This window comes from Dufourea novaeangliae, unplaced genomic scaffold (genome assembly GCF_001272555.1).
Source record: "Dufourea novaeangliae isolate 0120121106 unplaced genomic scaffold, ASM127255v1 scaffold557, whole genome shotgun sequence".
Taxonomy (NCBI): domain Eukaryota; kingdom Metazoa; phylum Arthropoda; class Insecta; order Hymenoptera; family Halictidae; genus Dufourea; species Dufourea novaeangliae.
Window position 1 is genome coordinate 22,247 of NW_015374424.1, and position 16,049 is coordinate 38,295.

Here is a 16,049-nt window from a genome sequence, read left to right on the forward strand (position 1 = left end):
AAACTTATATAAAAAATAGGCATGTACGCATATATTGTAGTTGTTTAATGCAGATAGACTGCAGAACATAAACATGGAACGGTTTTCCACGGTTCTATGCATCATAGATCAAATACATAACGGTAATTTACGTCATATATACATCTTACATATTATAGTAATTATCATTTACGTAGTAATGATTTAACAACCTTCACTTTTTATGTTTCAATTGAGTCTACTAAACAGATTACACAATAAAGCAAACAAGATATAAATAATTTCATCTTATGAAATCATCTACAGACAAAAAAAGTAGCATGACCTAATCGACAATTCTAAAATCTAGCATACAACCTACGAAAAAAAGAACGAACATAATACCACATATCTACCTACATAAATAATATCGCTTTGCATATAAATCGGTGCTTATAACGTGAAAGAAATATCACAATTGTCTACAGAAAGAAAAGCAGTGCAAATAGAACGATCAAATCACATAAAAATAGATGTTGCAAAACTAAAATTAGCTAACGATAGTTTCTCTTTATTTTCTCACACTACCAGTTCACTGTTCACGGCGGAACAATGCCGTGCAGCCTTCACGTACAGTTCATTGTATCGACCGCACAGTCGTATCGGGAAATTTGATCCGTACTCGTTGCATCGCAACAAACAATTACCTCAATCTTATAGAAATATGAATGAAACACTTTTCGCGAAGAAACTTGATCCTTTCACTGTCAACAGTCTTCGCACGTCTGATTTGTCAATGCAACCATCTATATACATTTCCCCCTTGCTATAAAACCAATTTTCAACAAGGATGAATTTTAATGTATAACAACGATAATGCAGCTTCTGAAGCTAGTTAGACACGAACGATTTCGCGTATTTTTGTTAACAGACGCAACAGTGCCCTGGCCTGGAACAGTGATGACATGGATGCGCAAGAGTGACGCGGCTGGGATGAGAATCGACACAAGCAACGCGCCATCTGGCGAATGGTGGATAAAGCTCACGGGGGTGGACGGTTCGAATTACCATATCACTATTGAAACGTTTGTCCAGGAAGAAAACGATATGATAGAAGACCAACTATTTGTTCCGGAACATCGACTAAATGGTGAGCAAGAATTTTTTTAAACGAGGATTGGCTACCCTTAATCCGAAACTGACGCGGTGACTCTGAATTTAATCTACTAAGGATTTTTGTGCACTAGTTTACGGAAATTGGAATCTAACAAGCATTTGTTCTCATTATTAAAGGTTCTGTAAGGTTCCAAGTAAAGCAATCATGTCATTAAGGTTTGTTATATATCTTACAGTACTGAGTTTCGTATGCATGCAATCTGCAGTCTAATGACGACATTCTTTAGAGTATATCCAGGGCCGTTCCTGAGTTGTTGGCCGCCCGGATGCAAAAACAATATCGCCGCCCTCATTAATTAAATTGAAACAAAGATCCTTAAAAAATGAATGGTTTTATTTAAAATGAATATTTTCTTCCCCATATAAGTACGAAACTAACGGACAATGTTTGTAATAATAATGTTATGGTTGATAAATAGCGACCATTAATTACCTACACGAATTTATGTAATCCATTAAATATGATTAAATGCCATATGCTGTTTTGGGGTGTCTATAAAGATAGTTCTACTTGTATACGAGTACTGTGACAAAGATTACATAGACAATTAATTTGATTAAATTCGGCTGGTCTAGAATTTTCATAAACATCAGAAAACTTTTGATTATTATTCTTACTAGTTCAAGTTTTACATATAATAAACAATCTGCGGCTGCCCCTGAGTTTCGCCGCCCAGGTGCGGGGGCACCTCCTGCACCCTCGCTAGAAACGGCCCTGAGTATATCAGCCAAATACATATGCAACTGACAATTTCTGCATATAACGCTTTGTAAGATTACAGATTTTATAAAAAATCGTGTAACAGGCAAGTATGATACAAAATGCGCCTGCTTTGTAGTCAACGTATCCGAGATTGTATCTTGTGTGATTTTTACAATTCTTTTTTGCTTTTAATTATGATTTTTATGGTTTTAGTTCAATTGTGTGTAATATTATGTCATAAATATTATAATCCGTACACAAACTTAGAACTACAAATATACATTATGGTAATATTTATATAGAGATACATATCACATAAATTAACGAAAATATTACAATCCCTTAATTTATTAGAAAATCGCACTTTACACTGGGAAATACTTTAATAAATATAGAATAGAATTAAGAAAATATTTAGTTGCTCTACTTTCTCATAAATTTATTGAACTTATTAAGGTTTTGGCTGAAGTGTTAATCGCGATTTGAAAAAGCACATTAGAATGAAATATTCTACAGATTGTATTATTGTAACTTTATTTTTCATCGTTTCGGATATGAAAATTTACAGAATCAGTGGAGAAGTCAGTTTATGAGTTACACACTAAAATTCTGTGTACATTTTGTTTTATTTAGATTTAGTCGATAATTCATTTCGCAGTACAGTACGGTAATAATTAAATTGCGTATAGTTTGTTCTGAACAAGTAGATACTAACTTAGTAACAAAGAGATAGATAACTAATATAGTTGGGAAGCAAAATATTTTAAAGTACTCTATATGTATACAGTCATTTAAGCTTCTCTAATATTTCATGCAGTACATAATATGCAGAATAGCAAAAAGGAAAGAAATCTTGTGAAAATTAAAAACGATGACTATTTGTAACTCATAGTGTAAACAGTACATAGTATTTCATGTTAATTTTGTATCACGTGAATGGGTAATAGCATAAACAGAAATGGAACAAGCCTAGTATTATATCGCATTATACATGTACTATGTTACAAGCAACCTTTAATATATTTTTACAAAGCAGTAAATAATCACCGGTGAAAGTTCTCATTTTGTGTTTTGTCCTTTCGAAATAATGGAAAGTGAAAAATAACTCGTTAAAAAAAGAAACACTCGTTAATATTTACTTTTCACTTCCACACAAAACAGAACAGGTGCTTTCCCTGCGTTTTATACGAATCTGTATTCAACGGCATGACTTTTACCATCTGTATATTGTTATGAATGAACATAATGAATTATTACAAATGAATCTTTTCGTAATTATTTCAAATAAAGCCTAACATTTTTGGATAATGTACGAACACTAACTTTAAACAATCTCCAGTAACAAAGGAAATGTTTATAAAAAATATTTAAACATAACGATTTTAGTAAATCAACTTTATTTAACATATCGACAATTTAAACAAATAAACCTGACAATTAAAAAATAAACACATAAATAAGATCATCTACACAAAGAAACAGTCTTATCCAAAATTAGTTTGTTTAAAAGTATTATCCAAAAATAAATTCGAAATTATTTTATTTTTACATTATTTTCGACATTTTGTGAGATATCAACACACATAAAAGAACATAATAAACGTATGCAATACAAAACACAAGTACATAACCGTTATATTATAATTATATATTCATGTAACAAATAACGTTACACGACTGATTTCGATCTATACCAAAGTAACAGGAAAAAAAAACAAAGTACTCCAAGAAATTATAGTGAGTGAAATTGAACGATAAAATATATTCAGTGTCTTACAAGCATTACATACAACGATAACAGATGCTGTAATTGTAAATTTCTCGTCGAATATTGACTCCTTCTTCTAAAAACAGTATATGTATACTTCTATGTGCAAAATATACGGGATGGACTATTTCGAAACACATTATAACAATGGTCTTCATTGAACCAATATAAAAATCACAACAACATGACCAACAATAACAGATAACATCTACAAATCATCAGAATGGAGTCCCCGAGATACATTGACACTCCATTCAGTACCAACTATAATTGAATAGCAGCACATTTGAGATTATTCACGAACGAGAAACCCTTTCAACGGAATAAACATCACTATCCGGAACGTCATTATCCTTACCAATAACCCTCAACAAGCGTCGTAGAAGTAAAATTATTCTTCGTCGAAGAAAATCACAACAGTTGCACAATTCAGCACGAGTTGATAATAAACTTTAAACCGTGCATGCCTAATCAGAATCGTACTGACTTAACTTACCAGTGTTCGAAACACGTTAAGCTACGTAATCAAACCAGCATCCACTGATACAAATTAGGATAGGTACTTAAAACAGGTAACTGTCGAGGTCTCGAACGATCGACACGCGGAAATTTTCGTCACGGTTGATTATTCGCAGAGTCCTGGCACAAGGGTGTGAATTAACAATCGCTTCGCGGTCCGACAGCGAACACCACTCGTGTTCTCGCGCCGTGGTCGTGTGAGGGACACCCTCGAATCGCCGTCGTCCATCTGACAACTGGCCAGCGGAGGAGTGTTTTGCTTTCTGGCCGAGAGATGCGCGCCGCGGCGGTTGTGCAACACGCAGCGAGTTGTGCCCTTTGCTCAACAGCTCGCACGCGTTTGTCTGACGCACACGGGTATTTAGGAAGAAACAAGATTCGCGAATTTCTTTTTGCATCAGATTAGAATACAGTGGAACTCGAATTCTCCGAACCCGTCGAAGAACAAAACAGTTCATACAACTAGATCGATCATATAATAGTAGGAGTTCGCTGATTTTCGTCATTACCTATCTATGATTTTTCGTTCAAATGACCGGAACTCACATTCGAATAAGCGGATCCAATCATACGTTTACTCGTTCTTCTGCTTATAGTAATATCTGACATCTTTATGATTTTAGAAATAGATTTGCGACGACGATACTATCGTAACGCTTACTGAATCACTTCTAATTGTGATTTAATAAAGCCTGATTGTGATTTCTTTTAATGCATTGATCTACTGCTTACATTTTAGCTGTCACGGACGTTCATATACAGTGACTGCCAAACTGTAATTCCACCATATCTTTGTCATAACTTTTGCCATGCCTGTATTTGTTAGAAAGAGGAGAACAAGTTATTTTTATGCAAGAAAGTTATTAATATCACCTGATCTGAAGAAGCAATGTATTCTCAATATGGGTACATCAAGAGTTTATGCGTATTATATATTTTTAAAAAGATATGTTGAAATTATAGTTTAGCCGGAAACTTTTGGCAACAGCTGGAGTGACGCTCAGCAGTAGTTCAGACAATAGGTATTCGGCAGAAGTTCAGTAAATCAAAGACCGACCAAAATTTCGTTCCAATAAATGGAGTTCAAATAAATAAAATAAATACAAATACTATTCTAGGAGGAAGTACGAAACAGCGAGGAGCTTTGTAAGTGCGAGAGACGACGCACTAGCTCTATTATTATCTACCAGTATACATATCTTGACGATGCACTTTACATGCGATTTTACGTGTGTTTTAACTGGGTTGCCTTAAGTTTACCCGACGCGTCAGAACCCTGTCAGCTAAGTCGGTGTTATGTTAGCCGTTGACGTTTCTTTAAACGACTGCTATTGGCACCGGCAACCGTTATGTTATTCTGATAAACGAATTTCTACTATACTAAATTTATACAAAATAAATAGTCATTTTAGTTCTATATTTTATGAATTTATTTTACGAATTAAATTAATATTAATCCCGTGCAGTTATTGATTTAATTTTACAGGATGTTAATAAAAATGTGGCACACTTTCACAGGGTGAATTCTACATGCGAAACTTACGACAAAAATCAAAAACCACGAAATTGCGTTTGAGGCTTCGTTTCTGAATCATTAATAATTGTTGAAAATACGAGCGAAATACGCATAAAATGAGTCTGACGCGACGGGTTGTTGTACTTAAGAGACGCGTTCTTCAACTGTTACATTCGTTTCATTTTATTTCATTCGTTAGTCTCACTATGTAGGTTATCGATCGAACCTGTGTATCAGCTGGAAATTGGTTGTCGAGTAGTATAATCAATCACGCCAGACATATTTCACGCGTATTTTGCCCGTATTTCCAATGATTAATAACTCGGAAACGAAGCCTCGAACGCAATTTCGTCAATCCCTCGATTTTGGTCTTCGTTTGACATGTAGAATCCAACCTGTGAAAATGTTCCACATTTTTATTAACACCCTGTAGAACACTTTCGGAAATTTCAATTCAATGAAAGTCTCAATTTATAATTAATGAAATTATGTACAGCTTGTTAGTGTTGTTCGATTGAATATGTTCCATACTGTACCAAATTGGATATGTTATATTTTGATACAGTTATATTAAAACCTGTAAACATAACTCCCCATCATTCGTGTTATAAATTATAATTATACAAGAAAAATGTGACAAATATAGCAGTAATGAACCATTTTAGTGAAGTTAAGTCAATATTTCGAAACGATTACTCTACAAAGTCGATTAATGAACGATTATTTTATAAATTTTGTTTACGATGCTGTTGCATTAACAGTTACGAGTTGTTAATGTTTCTCGGTTCAAAATAGCTTTTAAACAAATTTTTAGCATAGAAATTTTCTTACCGAGACATTTTCTTCTAGAATTATGAAACTTTTATGTTTCACACAATAAATTAATAATTCATCGTCGTCGCCATATGGCTGATCTTAACATTACTACAATCTCAAAGATGATGGAGATAACTCAAACATATTTAATGAGTCTCTTTGGTAAAAGATTTCCGTTGTTATTGTAGAATCTACTGAATGCATTTCTTGACTTCTGCTTTCAGTATCATTGATGATTTATATTGATCATTCTACTTATAAAAATCTCCTACAAATGACGTTATCTAAATGACAAATATTTAACTTCGTATACCTACTATAGAATTCACGATAAAATGATGTTTTTGAAAAATATAAAATGAATATTATATTTAAATCAGTCTTGTTTCGTGAATATTATATAGTTTCCCTCACGATGTGATCAAACTTGTTATCTCCAAGATAATTCTAGTCAACAGTGCGCTGATACGTAAACCCATTTATTTGTTTGTTAGAAACAAGATCCCTCCGTACTAGCAGTGTAAACAATTTGCAAGCGTCAGACTGTTTTGCGTTCAGTTCATTGTCAAATATGCATTTAACGAAATTTGTTTATCAGTAATTGAATCTATTATCCATTCCTGAATCGAATATTTTATCAGAAAAAAATATTCAGTATTAATAATAACAGTTTAATTCAATGTATGATTCATATAACTCAATAGATGAAAAGTATTTTTCCAATTTACTTACCGTAAATTTAACCCATCAATTGTGAACGCAATAGGGTTGTCAGAATGTTACTATTCTATAATAAATCTGTATCAAATAATGTTGTTGATAAAACCGAACAATAATCACAGTCAATAATACAGTTCCTTTCAAGCAACTGTATAAAAACCGTACACTTGTTTATAATGTTTACATAAATAACGCGTTGTATACCTACTTTTGGTTCGTGTATACTGTATAAAAAAAATTTTTTGAACGGCTACTACCCCTATTACGTGTAACGAAACTAATCGACGACTCAAGTCACATGCATAAGTTGAATAAATTTTAAGTTAAGTAGTTTTTCACAAAATGATGTACATTTTAGTAAATCTTCAAACTATAATACATACAAGCATATAGTTCTTAGGATTCAGTATACTTATAATGATATTTTAAATTTAAGAATACAACAAATTGTGCTAAAGTGTTGTAACTGTTGTATATTATCATATGAGTTCTCTGCTAAAAAGTACTGTTTGTTAAACAAAAAGTACTGTTTCTTAATTAGATAAATTAGGTTCCCTTTTGGATTCAAAATTTCCATGTTCAGATATGCACTTCTTATCTTGATCTAAATCCATTTTAACTTACCTATTTTAAGTAATACTTATTCATCTTATGTACAAAACACATATTGCCATGTAAACAAAACATAGGTACTTGAAATTAGTTTACGATCGTTAAGCTCTACTGATAATTGCAATTTATAAGGACATAATGACAAATAAAGATATGTAAAATTCGTTATTTCATTTGAAACAATTGGAAGCTTCTGAAGCATTGTATATAGAGTTAGTTAACATTTTCAAACGGTTGCATAGAAGCTTTCGTTACAGGTGCCACTAACGGAGTATCAGGTGCGAAACGTGGTCCAAGTATTAAAAAAAGCGACGTCACTGAATTTGATGATGTTAAGGATATCGATGATTTTGTAAAGGTGTGTAAGTTTCCTTATCCTCGTAGTGAATTATTTAAAAGTCACAAGGAAATTTAATAATCAATGTACGCAATGATTCTTTCTAGACACTCGATACAAAGCCAAAAGGAACGGAAAAACAAGTTTCAGGCGTAAGAAGCGATTCTAAATTAGTCAGTGACAAGAAGGTAACACAAGAACGATCTCTAAAACCTCTGTTTTCTTTATACAGGAGTTTAACAATGTTTCCTCGTTGGATAATTCTAATGACAGTAAATCGCCGATATCCTCTAACGCTGGAAAGACGCGCATTGACTACGTTCAGCACGCTACTTTTACAGATGACAGTGAAAACGTGACCACTTCTACGAATAAATCCAGTGAGTCTTCCGATGGAATAATTTCAGCAGAGGTACGGAAACACAACTCCTCTGGATCATTATTGAACAATTATCGATAAATGAGTATTGAAAAATTAATTAAATTATCAATGTGCTAGTCATTTATTTAAATATTAACATAAGTCATTACAGTTACTCCAAGTAACTTATTCGGTTTTACAAAACATATCGAACAGAATATATTACGTCGGAAGAATTACCTATATCGCTATGGTTTATTTCTTCTATAGGAAGTTCTCAAACGAAAATATCAATTCACTCAAACGAAAGATTCCCTTTTTTTAATTGTTAAGCTGACTAATTAAACTCTATGCTTGATGACTATTGGACCAGAACGTGAGCAAGGTACACTATAATAATACACTACATACCAGTACCTGTTTGTCTCGTAACCCCTGGTGAACGGACATTCAAATTGGAATACTTGGATGTAGATACCCGAAAACGGAACTTTATGTGAAAAAATTTATTTCTACACTTTTCACTTGTGAATAACCTAATATGTATTCTTTAATACGTTACTGCGCAACGAAGAAACGAAATGCGGTCAAAATTATACGTGTTGAAAATGACAAATATTACAGTAACAAATCTTTTATCGGTACAGGATTTGTTTATATGTATTACCTACTATATGTTGCATTATTTTCTCATTCTAAATAAGAAAATAATCATCCAGATCTCAATAATCTTCGCTGTAAGTGAACAAACAACTAATACTATGCATCCACTTGAAAGTAGAATTCACTAATGCAAACAAACCCTGGAGAAACTCTCAAACAGTTTTTACTTTACTCCCAAAAAAAATAGTGATGGCTTCGTTAATATTAATCGGAGATGTAAAACCGTTTGTTAATTCGTAAAATATGCACTTATCTAAAACCCAACCCATAATTAAATAAATATGTTAACTACTGCACCCTGAAGTATAGTATTCTCTTGATTTAGAGACAGCAAGAAATTCGTGCAAGGTCCTCGATTCCATTGACCGATGATTTCGATGCTGATATCCGAACACAAACGAACGATGCTAGCATGTCCATGAAAATGGTAGAAACTTTGGACAATCAAGAATTATCCAAGGAATTGATGAATTACGGCATTGAAAATACTATTGAAGAGAAGCAAATGCTCATAGATGTAAACAGAAATTCTAATTTGATTGCCGCACCGGGAAGTGTACACAGGGTAGTCTTTGATGTAATGAACAACTGCATTTTGCCTGTCAGATACGGATTCAGAGTCAAGAGTACGCCTTTCAGAGTATACAACCTACAGCCTACCTAGTAAGTTACTAGTATAAATCAAAACTACTAAATTTTATACTTACATTATACAATAAGAATTTATTTTATTTCTACTAAATTGAGTAGCTGCATTCATATTACTCTACTTTGTTATATTTTTTACTGTATATTTTAATCAATAAACGAAAACTGAGTAGGTTCGTACGCTGCATTTTATTTTCTTGAAAATACAATTTTATATGCAATGTTTCATTTCATATTTTCATTTTTGTAAAAGAGAATCGTTTTATTTTCAAATATACCAAGAATTTCCAATATTTCCAACAAAGGAGAATGATACTAGTTTTACATAAAATTGCAAAAATACTGTAAAGTCTTAATCATTAAACCCTGAATAAATAATGAATATCATTATTAATATCAGCTTAAACACTTATTAGATGTCTTAAGGCTTAAGGAATAATGAAAAATAAATGATAAGGTTGATGAAAATTTCAATTCATGCTTGAATAAATAAGTAACAATTTTATCATTCTCCCAGTAATTTGTTAAAATCATATCACTGATATTACCCATACTTTTTCCAGTGCATGGATATACCCTGGTCAGATGAGTAATGTAGCAGTGGACATAATTATACCTGATAATACTGCACCTGATACAGCTAATACAATTACATTATTCATTCAGGGGACTGAAATAAGAGAAAAATCAGCATACTTGTATGTACAAGGTTCGCTATCGAAGGTAATAATGAATATATATATATGTATATATAAAAAAAATACAATTTGAAAACGAAATATTATAATATATTTATTGAGGTAAATATTACCAATCAAATTGATATTCATTCTGAGTAACATACAGTTAACCGATGATGTGAAACCAAAAATCGAATATTCTTTCAATAACAACTGTGCTGGAAAATTAGACAAGAATCGATGCTATAAATCTCGCTGGAGCATGGATATTACAATTCAGGATTATGAGTCAGGTATTAAATACACCTTTTAATTAATCATATAGTTACCTTTTTCATTGTGATATAAATACTAAAATACTGAAAAAGATACTTAAGAACATTTTCTACATTCAAAATATAAATGAAATTAGAAGAAAATATTATTATAAGCTGGAATGGTTAGTTTATATACTTGCATTTTTAGATAAAAGAGCATATTTAATATATTGACTGAACTATGATTAGTATAGGGAACAATTATAAAACAAATATTATGAAGCGCTTCAATGTATATGTAATAATTGAATCTTTAAAACATTTCCTTACACCTTCACTTATCTTAAATTTATTGCATAGGTTTGAAACGTGTAATTTCATCACCGAATGAAATATATCCACACACAGAGTTTATTAGTGGTACAAGAAGCCCTATAATATTTTACTATTCAGCTACATGCTGTGATACGACAACTAAAATTACAGCCATAGACTTACTGAATAATTATAATACTATTACATTAGATGTTACAGGTAATATTTTCATTATATTCATGATATATATTAATAGAATTTTTTAATTAATTTATTAGTAAAAATATGAAATGTAACTTATCTAAAATTTGTGTCATACTAAAGTTCAACTTTTTATTCTTTTCTGATAATAAATTTTGTATATAATCATATTTTATCCTATCTTAAAAACAATGGATTATACGTGTTTATATATTTTTCAGCTTGGAACAATTTATCAGAAGCACAGATAGCAGCTATTACAGTGGGAGCACTGCTTCTTTTGCTATTAATAATATTAATTATTATTTTGATAATATATTGTGTTCGGAGAAGAAAAAGTCTTGATTTACCTTATACACAAAGGTATGGGTCTAGACCACCTGCACAATCTGAAAGGACTAGCTTCTAATTTAATATTTAAGCTATTAAATTTTTGTTATATGCATATTCATTACAATGGAATCTAACATGTATGTTATTTCTATTGCATATACCAATAATTGTAAACACAAATGTATTAATAAATTTTATATTATTATTATTGTTATTTAGTTTAATTTCAGATGCTCTATTTTCAAAACAAATATAAGTACCTATAACAAAGCCTAACACTGTATATTTCTAAGTAATAATAAGTCTGAAAGAAATGTACCATACAATATACATATGTAGAATATGAAATAGAAAAGGACAAATGAAACAAAATTGATAGTAGGTAGGCAGATGTTATTTTGTTACTGTAATATTCCACTCTACAACACAGTCAGATACATCCTAATTTCAAGTTCATAACAAACCTCTGAATATATAAGATAATTATATTAGTTCTTTTACAAATTTTAGAATGTGACAAATAAAATTATGATGTTGAAAACATGATTTACGTTAATAAGTAAAACACAAATTAATATTCTGAACATGTAGCACTGGATTATTTTGTAATCAGTAATCGACCACACAAACGGTGTTCATGCACAATGTGTAACTAAATATAAACATTGCTCATAGCTGTATGAAAATGAATTGAGGTTACGAATTAAGAAACAAACACAATCAAATTGTTTTGCATTTCGACTGAGTACATCAATTACGGGATGATTGTCTTTCACACAGTCCGTCACGTGCTGACAAGATACGAACATGAACCTGCGAAAGCCCCACCCAGGTGTTTCGTTCATTAACTCACCATCGCGGAGAACCGCAGGTGTAGCAGGCGTAACAGGCACCAATAATGTATTCTCGACATAATTTTCAAAAGGAAAACCCTCACCGGCTGCTGACAGTAACGGATTTTTTACTTTACGTGATGCACCACTCATGTTTGTAGTGACGTTGGCACTACACGACACACACGCATATAAACACTGCCATTAAAGATAACTAAACCCAGAATCTCAAAAAAATGTTTAATTCACCATAAAACATGTATGTTATATAGAGATGGCGTGCAAAATCACTAACGGTGATTTATCACAGTGATCGCCGAATCATGATCACGGTCGTGATTTAACTTCATTAACGACCGCGATTGCGATTTTTTTATCTTGACTGAATTTGTTTACTGCGATCGTAAGTCCTTGATCTTTAAACAAAAAAACGTATTCAACATGATTTTACGATGAATTACATTACTATTTGTGTTTTTAAAAATCAGTACAAAAAACACGAAATTCTAAAGCAATGATTTGGTAGGTAACATGTAGATTATAATTTTGAATCATTAATTTATTCATTATTCTTCATTGTTTCTAATTATTCCTTCACTTTATACGATAATCGAATTTTTGTTTTGATGTCGTTAATATAAAATATACAGATTATATGTCGCGTGTAAAGAACTGTTATGTTTCTCTATCAATCAGAAACGATCACGAAAAATCACGAATCACTATGAAAAATCACCATGATTGGGAACGAACGTGATCGAATTACTCGTGATTAGGGTTGAATCGATACCACCAAGGTATCGATACTTTTACTTATAACTACTTCTGTCACAGCCGACTCTAGTCACGGATGACTAGTAAGCCTCTAGTAATCCATGACTCTAGTACTAGCTATGCTGAAGGTAAAAATGGCAACAACGCGGGAGTCCGGCTTCAGTACCTTTTTTTTTTTTTTTACGTGAGGAAATGCATTTACGCACACCCCCTCCCGCCCCCCAATGTGGGAGGAGTGGGCGGGGGTAGTGTGGGACTCACCCCCAATAGGGCGAAGCCCAGGGGGAATACCCACTAAAACCTCACGGTGGCCGGGCTCGGCGCTCTGCGGGGAGGCACCGGGATCTCTTGCGAACACAACCGGTACCTCCCCAGCGCCGGCTCCGCCAGTTGACGGCGGAGCGCCCTCTCAACCGGCTTCAGTACCTAACCCAACCTCCCACTACCACCGGCCTCTCAGTTTCCCGCCAATCCTTCAAATGTTTAGATTATTATAATCCCCCAAATGTGAGAACTAGTGCAATAATCCAAGTAAGTTTTATTTATTTATATTTATATTAACTTTACATATTCTTCGTTTGTGTGTAGCACATTTATTTAATAGAATTATCACCTTTTTGGAAATTTTGTTTTACATATATTTTTGTTTATAAATTTCATATATTTATTAATAATGTCACGGCGTTGCTGTGTTCCCAATTGTAAGGGAAATTATGATAGTATTTTAAAAGGTAGTAATTATATATCTATATTTTTCTTCCTCAACGATGAGGAATTGCGGCACAAATAGATGGCTGCTATTCCTCGTAAAAATTGGACACCAACAAAATATTCCGCCGTTTGCAGTCTGCATTTTGCAGAAAGTGCTATTCAAAGGTACCAAGGTATTCTATCACCCAATGGTGTATTGGAGAATGTTTTGTTGAGATATCCAAGACTTATAGCGAATGTAGTACCGTCCATTTTCCCCAATTTCCCTTTTTACTTTGTAAAATATGTGCTACCACCAAGAAAAGATCCTGTAGAGCGAGATCAAGAAATCATTGAAAGGTATGAAAATTTAGTCCAAGAATTTACTAATTCAGATTTACTTAGTAATTTCTCGGATTTAATAAATAATTATGAAGAAAAGCTTGTACTTTCAAACTGTTAGACTACTAAAATACCAAATTCAAAAATTTATTTTTCTATGCTCGTATGTAATGATAATTCTGACTTTTTGATTCTAAATACACAGATTGTGATTAGTGACAACATGAAATTACAAGTTTTTCAAGAAACCAATTAAGTTTCATTCAATGATTTAAAGTGGGTACTGCCTATTGATAAGAAATTATCTAGGTGGTCTCAACTTGAAAATTTATTAAGTAGATATAAAGTATTACAGAGTCCACATTCTACCACTAATATATGTCTTATTGAAAAACATCTTGAGAAATCTCTAGAAGAACTTAATAAAGCATATATTATTGCAGAATCAATTGAATTCACTTATACCAAAAACCTGAAATAGTAATAGATCAAATAAGGCAAATAAAAAATAAAAAAAATAGATATAGCTCTTGCACCATTATTATGGCTTTTTCGTTATATAGAGAAGAACTTAATAAAGCATATATTATTGCAGAATCAATTGAATTCACTTATACCAAAAACCTGAAATAGTAATAGATCAAATAAGGCAAATAAAAAATAAAAAAAATAGATATAGCTCTTGCACCATTATTATGGCTTTTTCGTTATATAGCCAATCGTCAGCTGCATACAATTGCTTGTCCAATTGTGTTGTAGATGATTCCATTAAAAGTTACATATCTGGTTATGGGTCCCATTCTGTTGTTAAAAAATTAAATTGCAACATATGTCGATTATTAATTGTGGAGGATAAAGGTAAAACTGTAGGCAATGTATATTTTGATCACTTACAAACATGGGGCCTCCCTGTTCCCACTGAAGAAGTGATAACCTCATTTATTCATATGTATACAATAATGGAAGCCATAATAAATGATAGCAATTTGGAATCTGAATTTTTGCAATCTGAAAATCATAAACATATTTTATGTAAATTAACATATATTTGTATTCAATCAGATGTACATTATTTAGCATTTTCAGATACATGCATTTGTGGTCAAAGTTACTACAGTATTTTGTTAAATTTATTGTCAATTTTTTCGAATATTTTATTAAATGATTATGTGAAAACTGTAAATAATAAACTGTTCTCTAACACGAGTTTATAATTAACTGCATAATTGTTCCTTTCAATAGCGAATTATCCTAACCTTTTTTCCACATGACCCGTAACCTGTTTGGCATCGTCCAAATAATTTTGTCTATTTCAAGTTTCTATTAACTTATACATACCTCTATCTATTTTTAAATGCTTCAATTTGGTTCAAAGATAGTTCTATCATGCTTCACACTTATATTTTCTTGAAACCACTGTAAATATTTCAAATATAATGCATCACAACCCCAAACTATTCAGAGTGTCCACAAAATATATACCACATTTATAAATATTAGTATACATCTATATTACTTCTACTTACTATAGTTATGATATTTATGTATTCATTATGCATAATTAATCAAAAATACTGTGTATTAGTATGGTTTTATGTAAAAAATAACACTAATTATAACACTGAACACAAAACTCTATTCTTGAAAATAGGACTCCCGAATTTGCCATGAGCGCTGTTGCCACGTTGTTCAGCACGGCTAGTACTAGAGTCGGCTGTGGTACTACATAACTTGAGATTGGACCAGATTGGACTATGAATACCGCTGTTGCGTGGCCGTTTTATAAAGATTTGTAATTGAGAATTTAGGCAGGGTTCGGGTCCCCGT

General features: G+C 32.2%; 3 protein-coding genes across 3 annotated transcripts in view; 2 read left to right on the forward strand and 1 right to left on the reverse strand.

Moving 5' to 3' along the window:
- Nucleotides 1–12,569, reverse strand: part of LOC107193044 (uncharacterized protein PB18E9.04c-like) — a 31,750-nt gene extending 19,181 nt beyond the window's left edge. The window contains exon 1 of the mRNA XM_015582419.1: nt 12,437–12,569. Coding sequence (XP_015437905.1) covers nt 12,437–12,569 — 133 coding nt within the window. The remainder of the gene's footprint in view (nt 1–12,436) is intronic.
- LOC107193045 lies at nt 8,519–11,659 on the forward strand. The gene is made up of 6 exons (XM_015582420.1): nt 8,519–8,537; nt 9,475–9,812; nt 10,361–10,520; nt 10,644–10,770; nt 11,095–11,268; nt 11,472–11,659. Exons 2-6 carry the CDS (start codon nt 9,562–9,564, stop codon nt 11,657–11,659), a joined length of 900 nt encoding a protein of 299 aa, XP_015437906.1. The 5' UTR covers nt 8,519–8,537; nt 9,475–9,561.
- A 1,294-nt stretch (nt 12,570–13,863) lies between the features above and the next one.
- LOC107193043 lies at nt 13,864–14,703 on the forward strand. Its single transcript, XM_015582418.1, is given in 1 exon segment — nt 13,864–14,703. A coding segment is annotated over 1 exon segment (840 nt).
- Nucleotides 14,704–16,049: the final 1,346 nt, after the last annotated feature.